We start from the raw sequence: 22,752 nt of genomic DNA, 5'->3' as shown, positions 1-22,752 counted from the left end.
GTTACTGTGACTTGCTGGAGCCCAATGTGAAGCCTGCTGTTCGATCCAAGTGGCGGGGACTGCCGTCTCAAGGAGTCCTTTTGCTGCAAGAAAAACGACACACTGCTGAGAACACCAAGGCCTGTGTGGAGAAACCGAAGTTTGAGGTATTGCCACATCCTCCTTATTTGTTAGACTTGGCACCGTGTGATTTCCACCTTTTTGGACCGCTAAAACAACATCTGAGTGGTCGCCGATTCAAGACAGATGACGATGTGAAGAAAGCGGTGTACGAGTGGTTGTGAGGACAAGACAAAACCTTTTATTCTGCTGGAATCCAGACACATAGCGCAAGTGCATCGAGAAGGGTGGAGACTCCATTGAGAAACAACATGATCAGTTTTGTTAAGGTTCTGTCCATTTTCTAACTTTAGCTTGATATGAGGGCTATAGCAAGGATTTGGGGACATTTTCTATAAAGGGGAGAACAGGACCACCCTAAGACCAAACCACGTCAAAACATTTCTCCTGCTCTTGACTTTTGCTACATTTATGGTTACAAATGTTTCTCCTGACTCTTCCTTGCCTGTCTTTTGTTGGACTTGCCTATGCTGTGACGAAGTGACGCAGAGTCTCTTAGGTCTGTGACGGAATGACAAGGTGCTGTTTATCTTTGTTTTTAGGATTCAAACATTGATACTCTGCATTTCTAATGTAGCTGCGTAAGATAGGAAAGTCGTGAGGTCATGGAGCTCTGATGGGGGAATGGAGTAATTAATTGGGCACGTGCGGGTTAGTGATCTGCACCGCCGCCCCTCATTAGCAGCTCCGGAGCTCGGAGAGCGCAGCGCCCACACTGCCAATTATACCAGGCTGAGTAAAGACAGAGAGGGGATTGATCGAATGGAGGGAGACAGTGGAAGGAAAGAGCTGAGCCGCGAGTGCGGGCGTCTCCTGGGGATAGAAGAAAGACCTCATGGAGAGCAGGGTCAGCCCAGCCCTGCCAGCAGTCAGATGGATTTGGTATCGTTCTGCGGGTATTGATGGGAGAACATGAGGGTCCGAGTTCTGCGGACCAGGATAGACATAAATCTCATCTGGGAGGAACTGCGGAGAGTGGCATTCAAAGTGTGAGTGCAAAGGAGAGAGCTTAGGAGGAGTGAGGTATGCGACGGGCCTCTGTTAACTTACGGAGTGCTGGGAAACGCTTATGGATTGCTGCTCCGTGGATGGGACCTGTATGGATTGTGTTTATTGATTGAGCACACTTTCATACTCTTGTTATGGACATTGATTTATTGATGGTGTAAGAGAACAGATAAACAGCCAGTGACCCCATATAACTGGAATGCAGCAATGCAAAAAAAAAAAAACAAAAACAAGCAATAATTGCAAAAACGTTCCCAAAGTGAGCATTCTTCAAAATGGCTGTACTTCAGGTCGTAAGTCTTCCTCGAAAGGAAGAGGCCGGTCCAGGCAGATGGAGACCAGAAGGGATGTTACAGCCGTCAATCATCCGGGGATGGGGGGGGAGAGAAGGCATCAGAACACAGCGCCCACCCCTGGAGTGGCAGGGAGTTACAATCACCAGAGCCCTTAAGATGCCCCCTGTGCACACACATGTGACAATGGTTTTGAATTCCTCCTTAAAAGGGACACAATGTTTGTTTTTTTTTGGTTGTTTTTCAATACGTAAACACTTGCCACTTTTTTTACACCAGAATTTGTCATTATATTCATGTTTGCTCAAGTCCATCCTTGGTTACGAGCTACTGGTGTCCCGACCTGGAGGGGTGCCCATAGCTGCGGGTGTCCAAATCCTATTATGTGATATCATCTACTGTTAAATTCTGCTCCATACTTGTAATGATTTTATTTTTTATACTGTATTGAGGATTACTTGTGTTCTGTGTATTGTAATTTATTGACCCCCTTTTTTTTTTTGATGCCCACTGCATGCCCAACCTACCTGGAATGGCGTCTCACTTTGAACTGCCTGTCCCAAGGTTTCTTCCATTTTTTTCCCTATAAGGGGTGTTTTTCTTTGTCTTCTTAGAGAGTCAAGGCTGGGGGGCTGTCAAGAGGCAGGGCCTGTTAAAGCCCACTGCGGCACTCCTTGTGTGATTTTGGGCTATACGAAAATAAATTGTATTGTATTGTATCTGCGGTGGGCTGGCGCCCTACCCGGGGTTTGTTTCCTGCCTTGCGCCCTTTGTTGGCTGGGATTGGCTCCTGCAGACCCCCGTGACCCTGTAGTTAGGATATAGCAGGTTGGATAATGGATGGATGGATGGATTGTATTGTATTGTATCCATGTTTTAATTTCAAAGAAATTATTATTAATTTTTTTTTTCTGAGTTTTCCTCCCAGGTAGACCACCAGTGTCACCCACACAGCTAAAGGGCTCGAATGGTTGTAATTACATGCCAGACCAGGGGGTGGCAGTGTGCGCCGGTCCTTTCTCTCTTTCCGTTGTAGACCCCGTCCGAGTCTCAGGATGTCACTTCCCATTCCACCATCACTGACGTCACATCTGCTTACAGACTTTCTGACATCACTACCGCCAGGTCTCCTATCCTAACCTAACCGCCACCATTACTCTGTTTTTCTGTTTTTTTCACCTCAGTCTGCTCGCTGCCAAGTATACAGGATGGCCACCCCAAACCCTTTTTCTGCTTCTTGTGTTCTTCATTTCCACACCTGCTGCCACCTATCGGCCTGAGCTGCTTTCCATCGTCAGGAGTCATGTGGGTGAATGTTGTCTTTACCCGTAAGGCATGCCTGGAGGATTTCCGATGACGGATTTCTATCCTGCCTTTGCATAACACCTACACTTCTGGTTCCATCACAACACGAATGTTAGTTCTTGCTCTCTGATACTTCGATGTGCAGATGCCGTTGCTCAACCACACTTCCATTCTTGCACAAACATATTACGGATTTGACACTTTAAGCGCAAAGCTTACATGTTAAATATACAAAGATGCCCCCCTACACACGCACAGAGGGGCAGAAATCTGCCAGACAGAATGCTGCTGTCTGACACACAACACAACCCACTGACAGGCCACTGGATGTTCACACGGCGACTCGTAGCGTTGCACACACGGATCCTGACCCAGCTGTCTCTGGATCCTTCTCTCTCACGCAGTCAAGGAGTCCAAATGTGAAACTGAAACGCCGTTATCCCCTGGTGAACGGCACCAGGATGCCTGTAATTAGACATTTCATGTGACGAGGTGTGCAATTTGCCTTGTTAACAAAGACTTTTTTTTTTTTTGTTTTAAACAACTCTTTTGTCTGTTTTAGAATCCCCGTTTCATCTGCTTTTGGAATGATAATTGAGCCCTAGCAGAAACGCGTGGGCTCGCTTCTGTGATAATAAATGCAGTTAGCATGTTTGGTGAAGCAGTGCCCTGCTGTTCACTGTCCTCCCAGAGACACGCTCTCATCCTCGCCGCTCTGATCCTGTGAGCAACTGATGGGCAGCAGAATCTGCAAGAACCGTAGGAGGAAATGAAATCTCTGGTTTAAGGTTGGCAGCTTTATCTCCATCGGAGTCGGATTTGATTGCGTCTCAGATTAGGACCCTGGCTCGTCAAGTTCTTCTTTCTTGTCTACGTCTTTGACAGCAGGGTTCTCTGTACTGTACAGTCAGATCCTGACAGCTTGTCCAGCTCCTCACGTAAGGGCTCTGCTAGGTCTCGGGGGGGGGATCTGCATATTCAGCCCTTGTCATACCCCCTGTATCTGTGTGGCCTGACTAGATCTCAGTGTCTTGTAATGTACCCCTTGTTGTTTGCTCCTGCTGGATATCCGTATCTTCTGGTAGATTGATTCCTTATTTATCTTGTTAGCCACCATAAATACATTATGCAGATATACCCCTCCATGTGATCCGGAAAGGTCTCTGTGAACAACAACAACATTTATTTCTATAGCACATTTTCATACAAACAATGTAGCTCAAAGTGCTTTACATGACGAAGTAAGAGAAAAAAGATAAATAATTTAAATTAGGGAACACTAATTAACACAGAATAAAAGTAAAGTCCGATGGCCAGGGAGGACAGAAAAAACAAAAAAAAACTGGAGGAAAAAATAAAATCTGCAGGGGTTCCGAGGCCACGAGACCACCCAGCCCGCTGTAGGCATTCTACCTAACATAAATGACCTCCATCAGTCCTCATGGTATTCAGGGTTCTCATGGAAGAATTTGATGATGACGGTCACGTGGACTTCTGGCCTTTAATCCATCAGTGTAGGGCAGGGGTGGCGAACTCCAGGCCTCGAGTGCCGCAGTGGCTGCAGGTTTTCATTCTTACCATCTTCTTAATTAGTGACCAGTTTTTGCTGCTGATTACTTCTTTTAATTAACTCGACTCAGGCCCCATAGTTGTTTCTTTTTCTTTAATTAGCAGCCAAACAATAATGAGACACAAAACAAGCCACCACATGACCAGCTAACCAGTGTCCATCACACAATATCTGAAATTAAAGAGAGGTGATGGTCTTGTTAAGGTTGATCTCTCAGGTCACCAAAACATTTTGACGGTGCTCTTAGAAAGAACAGAAAAACAACAGTTTTCAAAATGTCTGCTGTGGCAGAATGAGAGCAGCAACAAGCCATGGAATTAAATAACGGGTTTAATTAACAGCAAGAATCGGCTTCTGATTAAGAAACTGATTGGAGTGAAATTGGTTGGAGTTTGGAGCCCCAGTTTAGCTGGTCATCTGTTAGCTCATTTCACATCTCCTTTCTGTCTGGCTGTCATTTAATGAAGAAAGGAATCAATTCAGAGGGCTGAACTCTTCTAACAGGGCCATTAAAGGGATGGGGAAAAAGTTAATTAGCAGTGAAAACTGGTCACTGGTTAGGAAAAGAGTGAGAATGAAAACCAGCAGCCACTGCAGCCCTCTAGGCCTGGAGTTTGCCACCCCTGGTGTAGGGACATCACGGTGCTTTGATCAGGTGGTGGGGGCGCAGATCGCCACCACAGAAAACCGGAAAATGAACAGAAGAAAGAGTAGGGGTTAGTGCGGATTTTGGAGCCACCATGAATGATATTGATAATTAATTGAATATACAGAGCATCAGGATTAAACTAAGATGAAGCTATGAGAAAGCCATGTTAAAGTAATGTGTTTTAAAGTGCTCCACCATATTAGCCTGGCGAATTTCTATTGGCACGCTATTCCAGATTTTAGGTGCATAACAGCAGAAGGCCGCCTCACCACTTCTTTTAAGTTTAGCTCTTGGAATTCTAAGCAGACACTCATTTGAAGATCTAAGGTTACGATTTGGAGTGTAAGGTGTAAGACATTCTGAAATATAGGATGGAGCTGAGATGATTTAAGGCTTTGTAAACCATAAGCAGTATTTTAAAGTCAATTCTAAACGACACAGGTAACCAGTGTAGTGACATCAGAACTGGGGTGATGTGCTCAGATTTTTGTTTCCGAGTTAAGATTCTGGCAGCTGCATTCTGCACTCATTGCAATCGATTGATGTCTTTTTTGGGTGGTCCTGACAGGAGTGCGTTACAGTAATCTAGCCGACCGAAAGAAAAAGCGTGAACTAATTTTTCAGCATCTTGCAATGTTATTGCAATGTAACTTTTGCTCTATTTCTTAAGTGAAACAATGCTGTCCTATTAATCTGATTAATATGTGATTTAAAATTCAGGTCAGAGTCAATAGTTACCCCTAAATTCTTTACCTCTGTCTTGACTTTTAATCCTAATGCATCAAGTTTATTTCTAATAACCTCATTATTGCCAATCACTAAAATGTCAGTTTTCTCTTTATTTAGTTTGAGAAAATTACTACTCATCCATTGAGAAACACAAGTAAGATATTGTGTTAGTGAATCAAGAGTGTCGGGGTCATCAGGCGCTATTGATAAAGGTCTCTGTGAAGAATAACATCTACTGTGTTGTCTGATCCAGTTAGATCTCATATTTGTTCTTTGCTTCATCCTGTTTGATCTTGATGGCTTGCTCGTGTATAGCTAGATCTCTATTCCATTCATTCTCTCATACAAATATCACTTGGCTAGATGTCACTCTCCTCTGATATAACCCCTTACACTTTGTTTCTACTGGGACTCGAGTGTCCTTATTTCATTCTTCCAGGTTTCAACATCTTCCACAGATAACCAAAGCCTGCTGGACCTCCGTATCCCGTAATATGTTCCTTATACTCTGCTCCTGCTAGATCTCGGTGTCCTGTGTAGTTATTCCTTGTTTCTTGTGGTGGGGTCTTCTGTGTGACCCTGTCAAATCTCGATATCCTGCAGGTGTAACCTTACTTGTTTTTAATCTTGGCAGATCGCGGGTTCCTTGCAGATGCATCAACTTGTTTCATCCTCGTCAGTCTCAGTATCATGAAGATTGGGGGGATCCCCCCATATACTGTCGCACAGAAAGCAAAGGAAATGACCTCTTTACAGTTCAAAACGGAACTAATACAACCAAAAATGATGGTGGTACATATAGGTGGACTTGCAGGAAGTGATGGTATGAAGAGGCGGGATCTTGAGGATGGCAACCGGAAATGATGTTATTGGGTGGATTCTTCAGTTGTTCTTCCGGTAGAGATGAAAGAAGAGTTAGAGGGCAGCGCCAACCCCTGGCTTCAGCGGGTAACTGCAACTCTTTGACCCTGTAAACTGTCTCCCAAATGCACACGTGTGACACCATATAAGATCTTAGTATCCTGCAGAGGTACATCTTTGCGGTTTGATCCTGCTAGATCTCAGAACTCTGTGTATTTATTCCTTAATTCATCTTTTTGGACCTCAGTATCTTTCATAGGTGGCCCTTGTATTTGAATTTCGCATCTTGCTGATATATTTCTTGTTGTCTGATCCTGCTAGATCTTTTACATGTATCCCTTTTATCATCCTGCAGAGAAAGCCTTTAATTGTTTTATCCTGGTAGATCTCAGATCTTTGTAAATGTTTCCCTTCCTTCAATCTCTTCCAGATCTCATTATGGTTGATGTTGTAACCACTCTGATCCTACAAGACCTCAATATGTTGCAATGTTAGATATTAACATTCTGCAGATGGACCCTGCATTGTTTAAACCTGCTGGATCTCAGGTCCTCACAGACCTCCCCCTTGTCTCATCCTTCTGGATTTCATTATTATCGACATTATCACCTATATGTGGGCTTCTTCTGTCTCAGTCTCCCATAGTGTTGGACTATCCTGCTAGACCTCGGTATTGCAAACATTTCTCCCGTTTTTCATCCTTTCAGATCTCATGATGTTTGAAATTACAACCATTATGTGATCCTACAAGACCTCAATATGTTAGAATGATAGACAGTATCATTCTGCCGATGGACTCTATCTTGTTTAAACCTGCTGGATCTCAGATCCTCGTAGACCTCCCCCTTGTCTCATCCTTCTGGATTCTATTATTGTTGACATTATCACCTTTATGTGAGCTTCTTAAGTCTCTGTGTCCTGTAGTGTTCGATTATCCTACTAGACCTCAGTGTCTCATACATTTTATCCCAGTTGTCATCCTTTTAGATCTCGCTATCTTTTATAGGCAACTCTTGCGTGAGACTACTAGATCTCAGGGTCCTGTAGTGTTGTTTGACCCAGCTGCACCTCAGGATCTTGTGGATTCAACCCTTTTTATCCTGTTCGATCTCAGTATCCTGCTGATTTCAGACCCTTTTAGATCTCATTATTTTTGATATTGTATCCTATGTGTGATCCTGTGAGATCTCAATATCTTATATACAGTACGTATGCCCTTTTTCACCTTGTTAGATCTTAATATCCTTCGGATGTAGCTCTTGCTTCTTTATCCTACTAGATCTCAGATTCTTGTAGATGTTTCCCTTCTTTCATCTTTCTACATCTCCTTGCCATTGACGTTGTAAACCTTGTGGATGCCCACTAGAGCTTTGTGTTCTGTAAGGTTGTTTGATCCTGGTAGGCCTCACAGTCTTGTATGTTGTTCCCTTTTCTCAACGTCCTGCAGGTGTATCTCTTGCTGTTGTACCCCTCTAGATCTCATTATCTTTGATATTGTAAGCCATGTGTGATCCTGGTGGACCTCGGTATCTTGCATATTTACGCCATTTTTCATCTTTTTAGATATCAGTATCTTTCATATGTAAATCTTGTGGAAGCCCACTAGATCTCAGCATCCTGTTGTGTAGTTTGATCCTGTCACAACTCGGTATTGTGTATAAGTATCCTTTTTGCATCCTGTTAGATCTCAGTATCCTGCAGATCCCTTCTTGTTTTATCCCACCAGGTCTCAAACTCTTCTAAATCTTATTCATTTTTCACATTGTAATCCTTATGTGATCCTGCAAGACCTCAGTGTCATGTATACCTGACTCTTTTCTCATCATTCTTAATCTCATTGTCTTTGACACGGTAACCCTTGACTGATCCTGCTAGACCTCAGTGTCCTGTAGTGGTGTCTGATCCTGCTAGACCTCAGTAGCTCGTATATTGATCTTTTGTTATCCTGCAGATATAGCCTGTCATGCGCATGTACATGGGGGGGTTTGGGGGGGCTGAAAGGCTCTGGTGATTGTAATTCTCTGTCGCTCCAGCAGTTGGTGCTGTGTCCTAATACCTTTACTCATCCTCCCTCTGCAGACTGAGAGACTGATGGCTATACAGCCACTGATGTCACTTCCGGTGTCCATCCACCTGGGTCCATCTCTTCCTAAAAGCAGATCTGACATCTTGAGGCAGTTTAACTAGGAACTTGCGTCTATGAAGATGTCACCACAATTACTGTGTATTTTTCATTTACACAGGGGCAACTCTTTATCGTTGTCCGTCTGTTCTCTTACAAGCCCTGGTTGAGTTATCACTTTAGATCTCAGATCTTTGTAGCTCTCTCCCCTTCTAGATCTCATGGTCTTTGACACTGTAACATGTGTGTGCCTACTTGATCTCAGTGTCCTGTAAGGTTGTTTGACCCTGCTAGAACCCAGAATCTTGCATTTTCATCCCTTTTTAATTCTGTTCCATATCAATTTCCTGCATGAACTGTATGTTCCTTAAATATTCATCCTGACTGATTTCTGACCCTTCTAGACCTCATTATCTTGGACAATGTAAACCTTGTTTGATCCTGTTACGTCTGAGTATTGTGTATATTCATACCTTTTTTCACCCCCTTAGATCTCAATACAGGTATCCTGCAGCTGCATCCCTTGTTGTTTGATCCTGTTCGATCTCAGACCCCTCTAGATCTCATCATTGTTGCCATTGTAACCCTTGTGTGATCCTACAAGATCTTAGTACCATGTGTACATAGCTCTTTTTCCATCCCTCTAGATCTGATTATCTTTGATATGGTAACCCTTGCATGCTCCTGCTAGATCTCAGTGTCCTGTAGTGGTGTCTGATCCTGCTAGACCTCCAGATCTTGTATTCTTATCCTTTCCGTCATCCTGCAGCCATACCTCCTGCTGTCTTATCCCACTAGATCTCAGATCTTTGTAGCTGTTCCCTTTGTTTCACCCTTGACCTCATTGTGTCTCTGACGCCGTTTCCCTTGTGTGAGATCTCTACTAGATCTCACAGCCCCTGTTAGATCTGCAACTCTTCTAGATCTCATTATCTTTGTCAATGTAACCTTTGCTTGATCCTGCCTGACCTCAGAATTGTGCATCTTCATCCCTTTTTTTTCATACTGTTAGACCTCAATATCCCACAGATACAGACCCTTCTAGATCTCATTGTCTGACATTGTAATAATTGTAGAAGTCTGTGGACCTCAGTGTCCTGTGGTGTCATCTGATCCTGCCACACCTCGGAATTTTGCATATTCAACCTCTTTTCATTGTCTCATTAGATCTCAATATCATGCAGAGGTATCCCTTGTTGTTTTATCCTGCTGGATCTCCGACTTTCCCAGATCTCATTGCCTGACACTGTAACCCTTGTGTGAGTCTGTGAGATCTCGATGTTCGGGAGTGTTGACTAATCCTGCTACACCTCACTCTCTTGTCTATTCACATCTTGTTTCATTTTGTTAGATCTCAATATCCGGCATACATATCCTTTGATAGATCTCTGACCCCTTCTCCATCTCATTACCTTTGACAGTGTAACCTTTGTTTGATCCTGCTAGGCCTCAGAGTCTTGTATATTCGTCCTTTTTAATCGTTTTGTTAGATCTCAATCTCCTGCAGATGCATCCCTTGTTGTTTAATCCTGCTGGATCTTTGACTTTTCCAGATCTCATTGCCTGACATCGTAACACTTGGGTGAGCCTGTGATGTCTCAGTGGTAAGTGGCGTTTTTTGATTCTGCTACACCTCAGAATTCCGTATATTCATCCTTTTTTTTCACCCTGTCTGGTCTCAATATCCCGCCGATGCATCCCTTGTTGTTTTATCCTGCTGGATCTCAGAGCCTTCTAGATCTCATTGTCTGACGCTGTAACCCGTTGTGTGATCCAGCGAGAGCTTGGGTTCCTGCAGGTGCTCCCATTGTTGTTTTGATCTCACTATCTTCACAATAAGTTTTTATTATAGTCCTGTGCCTGGCTGTTTTATTCATTATGTTCCCCCCCCCCCCCCCCACACACACACACCCCCTTCCTCCTGTAGCTGTTCTTCATCAGCGTCATCTTCTTTTAGATCTCTAGGTTATGCAGTTTCACTCTTCCTCCAGCAATCCTGTAAACAAAACGATAGAAAGCAACATCTGGCAGAGTAGGAGGAGGAAGCCAAGTATCTCCCTTAAAGTTCACCACTTGTGCGCCTCTTCGTCTGATTCTGTCACTTCTCAATTTCCTGTTCCTTTCTCTCCTCCGTACTTGTGCATCTCAATGCCGTGAAGCAGGTTGGATCCCAGTGCCCCGCAGTTTTCTAACCTAGGCTCGATCTCAGTGTAATGTGGATGGCTGCCGCTTCCTCGAGACGAGCCTTGAATCAATGAAATCAAATCCTACTTGCCCTGATAGGTCAGGTCAGCAACGACAGGGCGACTGCCATTCTGCTCCTAGGCTGAAGTCTTCAAGACGAGGCCTGTAGAGTGGAGGCATAACACTTCACATCTCATATACTGTCGCTCCATTCATAATGTAATCTAGCAGAGCCAAGACTATTACAGGATGGAGCGGAGATCATTATAAAGGAAAAGAAGTGTACCAAGGCACTGTCAGGACAGCCCCTGTCACCAGTATGATGCCTGAAAACCCACACACTCCTCTCCTTCTCATCAGTATGTCACCTGCGTACTCACAGGCTGCTCACTTAGTCACCACAATGCCACCTATACTCCCACTAGCTCTCCTCTCCTTTCGCTGGTATTCCACCTGACATCCGTCTGGGTTGTTCATCTTACCACAATCTTACACAAATACCTCACATCCACCCCTACCTTTCCTCGTTTCATTTCGTTTTTATTTGTAAATATCACTTTGTACATATCGGAGACGCGCCGCTCAGGCTTCGTCACTAGGAATGTTTTCTTCTTTCTCCCACTAGATGGCGTCATCATCCCCTATTCAGACACCTTTCCGATTATTTTTTTTTTCCTTTTTTTCGGAACATATTAAACAAACGAAACGACTGACGATCAAAGAAACTGAAATGTTGCTTTTGAATCTGAAAAGCAGACAGCTTACAAAGCATACCGCTGCCCGGAAAACAATGGCAAACAAAAAAAAATGTGTGGGAGAATTACGGAAAAGTGCGCAGGCCGGAACAGACGAGCCGCGATCGCATTCATTATGTCTTCGCTGACCCTGACGCACTTCGGGGGCTCATCTGCTTGATGGATGTGAATGGCATTCAGTATCGAAGCATCGCAGGGTCTCCAAATGAGTTTTGAGCTGAGGAAGTAAAGTTACAGGCTTCTGATATCTGACAGGATCAGGCCAAGCCACATGATGATAATGTCTGACAGAATCAGAGCAGCAAGATGGAAAGTTATGGGGTTGTGTAATCTGACATGAGCAGGTTCAATGGAGGAAAAGCTGCAGGACGCGGAATTGAAACGCGCCCTGACGGGATTGATCGCAAAGTCAATCAAGTAAAACATTTCTGAGATCGGCGAAAATGAGCGTAGAAGGTGAAGGCGAGTCACCTGTTCTGCCACAACTTTCTGTAATCGGAGAAAGTTTCAGGGGGTCTGATGTGAACACTTTTCAATCGGTTAGGGCCGCACACACCCGTGATCAACCCCCCCAAAGGTACGCCCAGCACAAGCACGGATCCGACTTGAAGCCCAAAGCAAAGATTTGTCAGCCTGTGTTTACCAGCCGCCAGGGAGCGCGACTGGGCTTCGTCGGCCCGCCCCCGTGACGTCACGGAGAGCGCAGCTCAGAGAGTGAGAGTGAGTGATAGTGAAAGGAGAGGTAGCTGCGCTCGGTTAGACTGTGCTTGGGCTGCCCGTCGTCCTGCTGCCCCGGCTCGGTTCGGCTCCGTCGCCATGGCTGACGTGATCCATCCCAACGAATCCTCTTCGGCGGACGTGGCGAACCGCTTTGCGCGGAAAGGCGCTTTGAAGCAGAAGAACGTCCACGAAGTGAAGAACCACAAATTCATCGCGCGCTTCTTCAAGCAGCCTACCTTCTGCAGCCACTGCACCGACTTCATCTGGTGAGAGCCGAGCCGAGCCGAACCGGCAGAACTCGGGGCCGCCTGACAGCACGATACGCGCGCTCGCTCGCTCGCCCGCCCGTCACACCGAAACAGTGCGCGTGCGTGCTTGCGTGTGCGCGTATATATATGTGTGTGTGCGCGCCCGGGAGAGCGTCTGGGAGTGAAACATGGGTGTGTGTTTGCATCCGTATACTGTGAGCCGGTGATTCTGAGACTCGGGGCCACTCCGGAGAGTGCGCGACAGTAGATCGCTTTGTGTGTGTGGATCACTTCTGTCGTTCTTTGGCTGCGTGCCACTCGTTAACTCTGGCGTGAGTGTGTGTTTAACTCCAAGTGTAATCGCGGATCACTAGTGTCAGTGGCCAGTCACTCCTGAATCACTCGTGTTAGTGTGTGACTGGGGGCCACTTGTTCACTGTGAAGTTCATTGACCTGTGCCACTTGTTGATTCAGCGTGGATCAGCAGTGTCACTGTGCTCTGGTGTGCCACTCGTTAACTCTTAAGGACTCGCTAGTGTCAGGGGTGTCACACATGCTCATGCCAAGTGTCACTCGCGTTTTGGGTCTGGTTGTGTGCCACTTGTCAACTCCAAGGATGTGTGAAGGGACCACTAGTGTCAGCGGGTCTGTCACTCCAGATGTGTATGACAGTGGGCATCATTAGTGTCCACATACTAACCTGTGACACTTGTTGAGCAGCCGTGGATCTTCAGTGTCACCGTGTGACGCTGGCTCATGTATTAACTCCAAGGGTGGCCGTTGTCAGGTGTGTGTCAGTTATGACCAGGAGGCACTGCAAGTGTCATCGCAGATTGCTAGTGTTGATGATGGCTCACGTTAACTCCTGTTGTGTGTCACTAATGTGAGTGTGTGGCTGTGTGACGTGTCATTAGATTTGCTTAGTTCTACTTTATTAACCCCCAAGGGGAAATTCTAAATGTATGCACACATGTAACTCCAGATGTGTATGACGGTGGCCATTGTTAGGGTCAGCATATTGCCCAGTGTCACTTTTTGAGTGGCCGCGGCTCAATAATGTCACTTGTTAACTCTAAGTGTCTGGTGCCTGTGTTAACATTTATGTCACTCCTGTTAATCCCAGATGTGTGACACTATTGCCGGTAGCTGGCTGTGTGTCACTTGTTAACCTGAGGTGTGAGTGACCGTGGATCACCAGTGCCACTGTGTGGTGGTGGGTCACTTGTTATCTCTAAGGGCGTGTGATGGCATCACCAGTGTCTGTGCTAACCTGTATGTCACCCACGTTAGCTGTAGGTGTGTATCACTCGTGTTAGTGTGCCACTACCCAACTCCAAGGTTGTGTGACGGGATCGCTAGTGTCCGCGTGTCTATGTATGTATGACGGTGGGCATTGTCAGTGTCACCATGTTGTTCTCTGCTGCCTGTCGAGTGACTGTGTAGTGTCACTTGCTATCTCCAAGGGTGACCGCAGATCACTAGTGTTTGTGTTTACCTGTATGTCAATCAAGTGTATCACTCGTGTGCCACTTGTTCACTCCAAGGGTGTGTGTGATGGGATCACTTGTGTTGGTGTGTCCATGTATCCATGTATGTATGATGGTGGGCATCGTCAGTGTCAGCGTATTGACCGGTGCCACTTGTTCACTCCAAGGGTGTGTGTCTGTGTTTACATTTATGTCACTCCTGTTAATCCCGGATGTGTGACTCTATTGTCAGTAGCTGGCTGTTTGCCACTTGTTAACTTGAGGTGTGAGTGACCACGGATAACCAGTGCCACTGTGTGTTGATGTGCCATCAATTGCGAGTGCGGGTCACCCGTGTCTGTCTACTCGAACGCCCCTCGTGTTAACTCCAGATGTGTGTGTCACTAGTGCCAGCGTGCGGCCTTGTGCTGCCTGTTAACTTGAGGCGTGAGTGACCATGGATCACTGGTGACAGCCAGCGTTGCTGTGCCATTTGTTAATTGCAATGAAGGCCGTGGATCACTAGTGTCACTGTGTCCCTCGTGTTAACTCCAGACGTGTGTCACTGTGTGGCTGTGTGACTGTGGATCACTAGGACTATTGTGTGTCAGCGTGCTGCTTGTTGACTGCAGCATGTCCGTGGACAGGGGGTGTCACTCATGTAAGCCCCATGGGTGTGTGACGTTGTGTCACCACCGTCCCCTCGTGACAGCACTGACATGAAGTACAGCAGTGTGTGGGTGACGCCGTTTCTTTGGTCAGCTGGTGGCTCTGTGTACCTTCAGAAGTAAGAACCCACCAAGTGCTTGTGTGTCACTCTCATGTTCACTCTAGAGGTGTCAAACAGCATGTCATTTGCTGTGTCACTTGTTGACCCCAGATATTTTACCCGGTGTCGTTGCTTCTAACTGAGTGACATCTTGTTAAGAGGTGTGTGATTGTGCACCACTAGGGTCGGTGTGTGGCTGGATGTGATCTGTTAACTCTAGAAGTGTGACGCTGTGCTCATCACTAGTGTCAATGTAGTGTCACCCATCCTAACTTCAAGGACACGCTGCTCTGTGTCACTGGCTGGATGTCACTCGGATGTCACTCGGGTTAAGCTGTCAGGACATCACTTGGTTGTTCCAGAAGTCAGAGGCTGTGTCTTATGTGACTGGGTGTCACTGCGTGGCCATCCAACATGGCGTCACTAAGCTTCAGTTCCCAGGTGTTATTAGTGTGACCGAGTGTCCCTCTAATAATAACCCCTGACTTGTGCGTCCGTGTCACTTATGGGTTACCGCAAAGGTGTGTGACTGGACTTCAGAGCTTGAGTGTTGGAGTGCGTCCCTTGGTGCATCACTAGCACTTCTGTGGCACTCGGGGGTCTAGGACGGCCTGTTTGACTTCATAACACCCAAGTTAACTTCTAACGTCAGGTGTAGCTGTAGGTGTAGCACATATGAGAGTGAGGTGACACGGCGTTCATCCTGGAGGTCTGTGTTTGTGTGTAAACAGCCGCGGTGTGTAGTTGTGCGTGAGTGACATGTTACTGTATCACCCTTGTTAACTTTCTGAGCGTGAGTGTGGCAGTGCGTGTTGTGGGTGCACTAGTTCCACGTGTGATGTGACACTCGCACTAGAGCACACGTGACGACTGCTGCTCTTTGTGACAGGTGTGCTGTGTGTGTGTTAATAACGAGAGTTGATCTGCCACATCCTCTCCTGTCAAGTCCATGTATCACTCTGTGTGGTTAACGTAAACCTGTGTGGCTCTCACTAATGCGCACTCCTCTGGCCTGTGATTCATGTGTGGACATTAACTGTGTGACTTCGGTGTCCTCGTGAGCATGCGGGTTTGTCACTAGTGTGCGCCTTCTGTTCTTGTTGTGCACTCCAGGGTATCACGTGTGCTTGTTTTAGTACTACTGTGAATGGAAGTTTTACACACGTGCGTGACTGTTGCACTCCCTGCTGCTTGCGAGTATCTGTTTGAGTGTGAATTGTGGATCATCAGTTCCAGATGTGTGTGTGTTCGATTGATTTAGTGGGCTCTGTGTGTGTGTGAGTGTGTGTCACTATACGAGTGTCTCTGGATGTGTGTGAATGTTGTACACTCTTAGCTGTGCCTTCTGTACCCTGCCCTGCAGTTGTGTGCACACTTTGGAGTGTGTACTCCGAGTGTGCTCTGCTTATGAAGGTGAGTGAGACTGGCTGACTGACTGACTGACTGACTGACTGGCTGACTGACTGACTGACTGACTGACCGGCTGACCGGCTGACCGGCTGACTGACTGACTGACTGACTGACTGACCGGCTGACTCGCTGACTGACTGACTGGCTGACTGACTGGCTGACTGACCGGCTGACCGGCTGACTGGCTGACTGACCGGCTGACCAGCTGACTAACTGACTGACCGGCTGACTCGCTGACTGACTGACTGACTGACTGACTGGCTGACTGACTGGCTGACTGACCGGCTGACTGACTGGCTGACTGACTCGCTGACTGACTGGCCGGCTGACCGGCTAACTGGCTAACTGACTGGCTGACTGGCTGACTGACTGACTGACCAGCTGACTGACTGGCTGACTGACTGACCGGCTGACTGACTGGCTAACCGGCTGACCGACTGACTGGCCGGCTGACCGGCTGACTGACCGGCTGACTGACTGACTGACTGACTGGCTGACTGACTGACTGGCTGTTGTTGTGCTCACTGGTGTGCTTTGTAAAATGAGCAGAGGCGGTGCACTATGAAGAGTGGGGGGTTTGCCACCAGTGGGCAACGAGGCAAAACAAGACAGAGTTCAAGAATCACACTACGCGTAGATGAAGGGTGGCGGTTTAAATACCTGGTGACAGGAACAGGAAGTGACATCACTGGTGGAGATTTCAGTCGGCTGCTCTGCAGAGGGAGAAAGAGAGAAAGCGTTAGAGAGCAGCGCCACCCCCTGGTGTGGCGGGACGTCACAGTTATTGAAGCCCTTAAGGGGTCTTCCATGCGCACGTGTGTGTGTTGTTGTTGTACCCTCCATGGGTGCTCACAGTTGATTCTTCCAGGCTATTTTCTCGCCCAGTTGGGCTCTTTTTAATTGTTGTTCACAACAAAAACTGCAATTTCATGGGCTTTTTTTTTTTTAAAAAGACAACGGTGAGATTTTGGGTTATTTTTCAAATCCCCTCCTTTGTTCTGTTAGCCTTAGTAGGGACCCCCTGCTTCACAGGCCCTTCCACATTCTTTATCACTCTCAAATCTCAAGTTCCATGGTACAGAATACAGTATAGCCTTTCTATCACTCTTATACCCCCAACCTGGCTGTCGAATCTCCGAGTGGGACCCCCCGACCACCACCTTGCGCTCTTTGTATACGTCAGTTGCCGGACTGGTTTCTTGTGCTGCTGTGTCGTTGTGGTTCAGGATCTGGCAACCCTGTGTGACCACTGAGCAAGATGATGAAGATGATGATGATGAAGAACAAGAAGAATGCTTATAAGAGCTGGACACTTTTTCCTCTCCTAGTGTGTGTGTGTGTGTGTGTGTGTGTGTGTGTGAGTGTGAGTGTGAGTGTGTGTGTGAGTGTGTGCACATCAGTACTTTCTGTATGTTACATTTGTGTGCTGACTGGGGACCGCGGTGCATTCCAGGTCTGTGTGTGTCCCTGTTGGTCAGTCTGATCGTGGACCACCGTGATCTCCATGCGTTTGTGACCGTGTTGTGTATTGGAGAGTGTTGTACACTCCGTGAGTGCTCACTGTTGAATGGTGTGCATTCCAGGTCTGTATGTGCACCCTCTGAGTGTAGGAATGTTTGTAAGTGTATAGTGGGCTCTCCAGACTTGTGTCACTGCTAGTTTTACGCAAAACACGTGTGTGTGTGAGGGAGGGTTGGTGTATGTGTGTGTGTGTGTGTGTGTGTCTGTTGTGTGACAGACTCTTTTACACTCCATGTGTGTGCTCACTGTTGATGGTTGTGAATCCCATGTCTGTGATAAGGATGATTGCACACTCAGGTTCTTGAACTCTGCTTGTAACACTGTGTACCCCATGTGTTCACTGTTGTGCACTCCACGTGGGTGCATTAGTGACTGTTTGTGTGCTCACTGTTGAAAAGTGTGCAATCCGGGTCAGTATATTTACACTGTGAGTAGACACATACATAGATGTATGTAAGTATTGTGTACTCCAGACTTGTGTCACTGCTAGTTTTACACAACACAAGTGTGTGTGTGTCTGTGCTCACGACTGTTGTACGTTCAGGTTGTTGAACTGTGCACTCCGTGATTTGAGTGTTGTTCACTACATGTGCGTGTTAGTGTCAGTTTTTGTGCTCACTATTGAAGAGTGTGCAATCCAGCTCAGTATCATTACACTCCGAGTGCATGTATGTGTGTAAGTATTGTGCACTCCAGTACTGCGTCCCTGCTAGTTCTACACACAACGCTTGTATGTGTGTGCATTAGTGATTTTGTTTTGTACTCACTGTAGACTGTTGTACACTGACTGTGCACTCTTTGCTTTTGTCTCTGCGTTGTGGACCACCCTTGTGTTTGTGTGTGTGTGTTAGAATCTGCTGTACACTCTGTGAGTGCTCACTTTTAAATATTGAACAATCCAGGTGTGTGTGTGTGTGTGTCTGTCTACTCTGAGTGCTTGGCTTGAGTCACTGCTAGTTGTACACAACATACTTGTGTGTGTGTGTGTGTGTTCATTAGTGATTCTGTATATTCCATCTCACTGCTGTCCCTTGTGTAGGACTGTGTTTGTTGCACTGTGCACTCCATGTTTATTGTTGCACACTACACAGTAGGTGTGCATCAGCGACTGTGGTACACTCTGTTTGGGTGCTCATTGTGCACTCCAGGTCTGTGTGTGTGTGTGTGTGTACCCTCGGAGTGTGTCGATGTTGTGCGCACCAGCCTTTTGTCCCTGCTAGTTGTACCTCTTGTTTGTGTACTCACTCTTGTGCACACCAGGTGTGGCCCTGTGTCTACACAGTTCTTTCCCTGGAAGTCGGCTCTGACCTCAGTGGTCCTCCTCGCCCCGCTAAGCAAACACAGCCTGCTGGCTCGTCTCCCCTGGCCGGTTTGAACAGGTGCGAGGCTCCGCCCCCTGCAGGCCGCTCTGTGTCATATAGCATAGGCCCACTTACGACCACACGGTGCCGGGGTGAGTGCGGTTTTCGGTGTTCACCTTACTGGGATGTCCCATTTGGGATTTGCTCCCTTTGGTTGGGGGCAAAAGTGTAGTCACCCCAGGGGATTTAATAATAATAATAATAATGATAATGATAATAATAATACACTTTATTTATTCATAGGCCTTTCTAAACACTCAAGGACACAAAATAATAGATAAGAATCGCATTTTAAACAAAAGTAAAAATACAAAGAAATATGAGAGAAGTTCAAGTCAGACAGAGCCATTGCCATTGTCCATGTCATATGTGTGGGTTTATGCTGCTGATGCCCCCCGCTGCCCTGTTCCCTTACTGACCAGCTGTGCTTTTTCTTTCTTTTTGTTTTTTTAGGGGATTTGGAAAGCAAGGATTCCAGTGCCAAGGTAGGTGCCACCTGACTGCAGGGTCCTGAAGAGAACACGCCGGGTCTCATTTCTGTGTGGCATGGTGGGGTGGGGGTGGAGTTGGTGGGCGCATTGTGGTGTATTCTTATTAGATTTAAAGGGCTGCTCTAGTGGGCTTATGAATTAGACTGGCACAGTGGGCATCATGTTTATTATTAATAAACCGCTTAGTGCATCTTGAGAAAAGTGCCACAGGCAAACTGGTCAGAAGGCTTTTCTGATAACTTTGGCACAAAGGTGACTACCCTAGCTACCACAAAGCCCTTTCACGTGGACAGTGTGCCAGGGGGGTGAAGTCTGAAAAGTGGCACAGGGCCTCTTGATTTCACAACTACACCTCAGGGCTGATAACCCACTGATGACTGTTTTCCTTAAATAAAATACTCCATGGCAGGCTGGCACCAAGCCGGCATGGGCACAGTTCACTTGATTTCTGTGGCAGCCCTCTATTATCTGATAATGTTTTGTGCTGGCCGGATGCCTTTGTTCTGTGGCTGCCCTGTGAGCTCTGTGGTTGCCCACTGTAGGCAGGGTACATGTGAGTTGTGGTTTTGCCCTCTGCGGTGTGAGGTTGCCATTTGCTGATCGGGTATCACTTCTGTAGCCTGGCTAGGCATCGGCTCGCTGGTCTTTCTGGTAACCGCATTCATTCGCTGCGAAGCTGACCACGACTTTCTGTGCCAGGGAGGTGTTGTGGCCCTGAGACTCTGTGGCATTGCAAGCCCATGCTGACAGCTCCACGTTCAAAGTGCCTGGCATGCCTCTTGCCAATTAAGGGGTTACACTGGCTTGACTTTGAGTTGTATCGCTTTAATCTGTGTTTCTGACACCCTTTGCCATTGGCAGATTAACGCCAGCTGCTCGGCTCTGCCCTGTCTGCACAGGTGCCCGGGCTGCAGCTGTATGAGGGGAAACAAAGCTGTGAGGCTCTTGGGGCTGCCAGCCAGAGCTGCGAGTCAAACTGGGCGCAGGTAGCCTGAGGCAGGGGAACACAGGCACATCCTCCTCCACCTCACGCCGCTTGGCCCGGATTAGACGCTGACTGGCAGCACGAGGCACGTGGGCAAGGGGTGACTTCCTGGAGGTGTGGCAGGGAGGAAGTGTGCTGAGAGAGGCTGCCGCTGGCTTCATGTGCCTCATTGACTTCAGGGAATGCGGCGAGATGCCCCGGTGCCGCCCTCCACGTTTTACTGGAGTGAGTGTGACTCTCGTGTGATCGCACGTGTTAATGGTGCCCTTTCAGTTCGTGGGCAGACTGACATGGCAAGCCAGGAATTCCCCGCCCACTCCCTTCCCAGTCATGGAAAGCGTGGGAGCCCCCTCCCCGTACCCATTGAAACCCCCGAGGGCGTCTTGCAGGTGCTGAGAGATGGGTATGTGGGTGTAGCAGGGAGTGGTAGGGCAGCAAAACAAAATGGCATTCCAGAGTGGGTGGGTGTGTGTGTGTGCTAGTCAGGCGTGTTTGTGAGTGTGACTGCACGTGTTTAGGTGAAGGAGTGCACATGTTTGAGGGGGGCTAAGTGGGCTTTTGTGGTATTTATTGGTGTGTGGGCTTACATGTGCCAGGCAGGCTTTAACTGGCAGTGCCTACTTAAACAGGCAAGGCCAGGAGTGGTTGTGTTCACACGAGAGTGTGCACAAGTCTGAAGGGTTGAGTGTGTAAATGTGTATGTAACACCCCTTATGTGTATTTCTGGGTAAATATTTAAGTGCACAGGTGTGCATATATGAATGTGAGTGTGGAATTGTACATACGGGTGGGAGTGTGAGCTTGGGAGGATTTGTGAGCGGGTTTACACATGCAGGGCTAGGAGTGGTCGTGTTCACACGAGAGTGCGCATTTGAGACAGCGGGTGTGCATCCATCGTTTTGAGAACCGTAAAGGTGTGCTGCCGTGTGCAACACTCTGGCGGTGTCTTTCTGTGAGTGCACAAGTGTGCCGACATGAATCTGTGTGTGCGTGCGTTCACACGTGCCAGCCCTGTGGACATGTGTCCATGTCTAGAGGAGTAAAAGAGTGAGTGCCTGTATTAGTGTCAAGGTGTGTGCCGGACTATTCCCTATCTCTAGTTCCATGTGCGAGTTGATATCCGCGTGTGTTTCTGTGCACAAGTTAATGAGTGTGTGCGCGTACAGTGAACGTCAGTGAGTGTATCCACATGTTTGTAAGTGTGAGTGTGTGAGACGTTAAGTGAAATGGACTGAGTGAAAGTGTCCGTGTGAGTGTGCAGATATGTCTGCTGCTACCTCTGCGTGTGCAAGTGCAAGCGAGTGAGAAAGTGCAGTACACACACGGACCTGAGTGAGCAGACATGAACCTCTCACTGGGGTGTCCAGCGGAGAGAAGGTCAGGAGGGGCAGCCAGCATCCCGAGAGACATGGGTGGACGCCGCGGAAGTGGTGGGCTCCCACTGCTGCTGGCCACTCTCCAAATGAAGACGGGTCTTCTGCTCGGCTTACACTTGTGTTTGTGTTCTTTGGCAGCCACCGTGGAGCACACTGGACAGCTGGGGTCCTGGGACAGCTGGCCTTGGAGTGCGCGGCGCATGATCTCAGGCTCTGGGAAGCATCAGGCCAGCGTTTGTTTGCTGTATGGCAGTTTTACACAACCGCGGGCGGCAAGCTCGTCCATCATGTTGGCTCGTGTCGGCCGGCGCTTTAGACGCGCTTGTGTGTGTGTGAAGGGTTAGAGGGGTTTGTGTGTGTGCAAAAGTGCCCTGGTGGACCTTACCGGGGGGTGGGGGGCTCTACGCGTACGGGTGCCTCTTTACATGTTGGCTGGCTGTTCACTCCTTGAGCTGATTCTTTGCCGACCGTCAGCCCCCGAGGCCATTTCTTACTGACCCTTCACTCCCAAAGATGGTCCTTTCTTGGCCATTCACCCCAAGAGCAGATCCTTTTCTGACTTTTCACCCCCAGAGCCCATCATTTGCTGACCCTTCACTCTCAAAGTCCATCATTTGCTGACCCTTCACTCTCAAAGCTGGTCCTTTCTTGGCCATTCACCCCAAGAGTTGGTCCTTTGTTGACCTTTCACTCTGCTGACCTTTCACTCCCAGAGCCCATCGTTTGCTGGCCATTCACCCCCCGAACTGCCCTTTGCTGACCCTTCACTCCCAAAGCCAGTCTGTCCAGAGCCCATGCTTTTGAAGCCC

The 22,752-nt window shown here is 47.5% G+C and overlaps 1 protein-coding gene across 4 annotated transcripts in view; it reads left to right on the top strand.

Annotated features, from left to right (window-relative positions):
- Window positions 1–12,304: 12,304 nt before the first annotated feature.
- The window catches only part of prkcab (protein kinase C, alpha, b), a 141,934-nt gene continuing 131,486 nt past the window's right edge, over window positions 12,305–22,752 (top strand). For 3 of the 4 annotated variants that reach the window (XM_028818924.2, XM_051919074.1, XM_051919076.1), the window contains exons 1-2: window positions 12,305–12,582; window positions 19,545–19,576. In XM_028818924.2, coding sequence (XP_028674757.1) covers window positions 12,413–12,582; window positions 19,545–19,576 — 202 coding nt within the window. In that variant the 5' untranslated portion in view covers window positions 12,305–12,412. Of the gene's footprint in view, window positions 12,583–19,544; window positions 19,577–22,752 lie in introns of those variants that run through there. The other variant, XM_051919075.1, reaches the window with a different exon arrangement.

The sequence above is a fragment of the Erpetoichthys calabaricus genome, chromosome 14 (genome assembly GCF_900747795.2).
Source record: "Erpetoichthys calabaricus chromosome 14, fErpCal1.3, whole genome shotgun sequence".
NCBI classification, from domain to species: Eukaryota; Metazoa; Chordata; class Cladistia; order Polypteriformes; family Polypteridae; genus Erpetoichthys; species Erpetoichthys calabaricus.
Note: the sequence above shows the minus strand (reverse complement) of the source record. Positions and strands in the feature narration are given on the sequence as shown.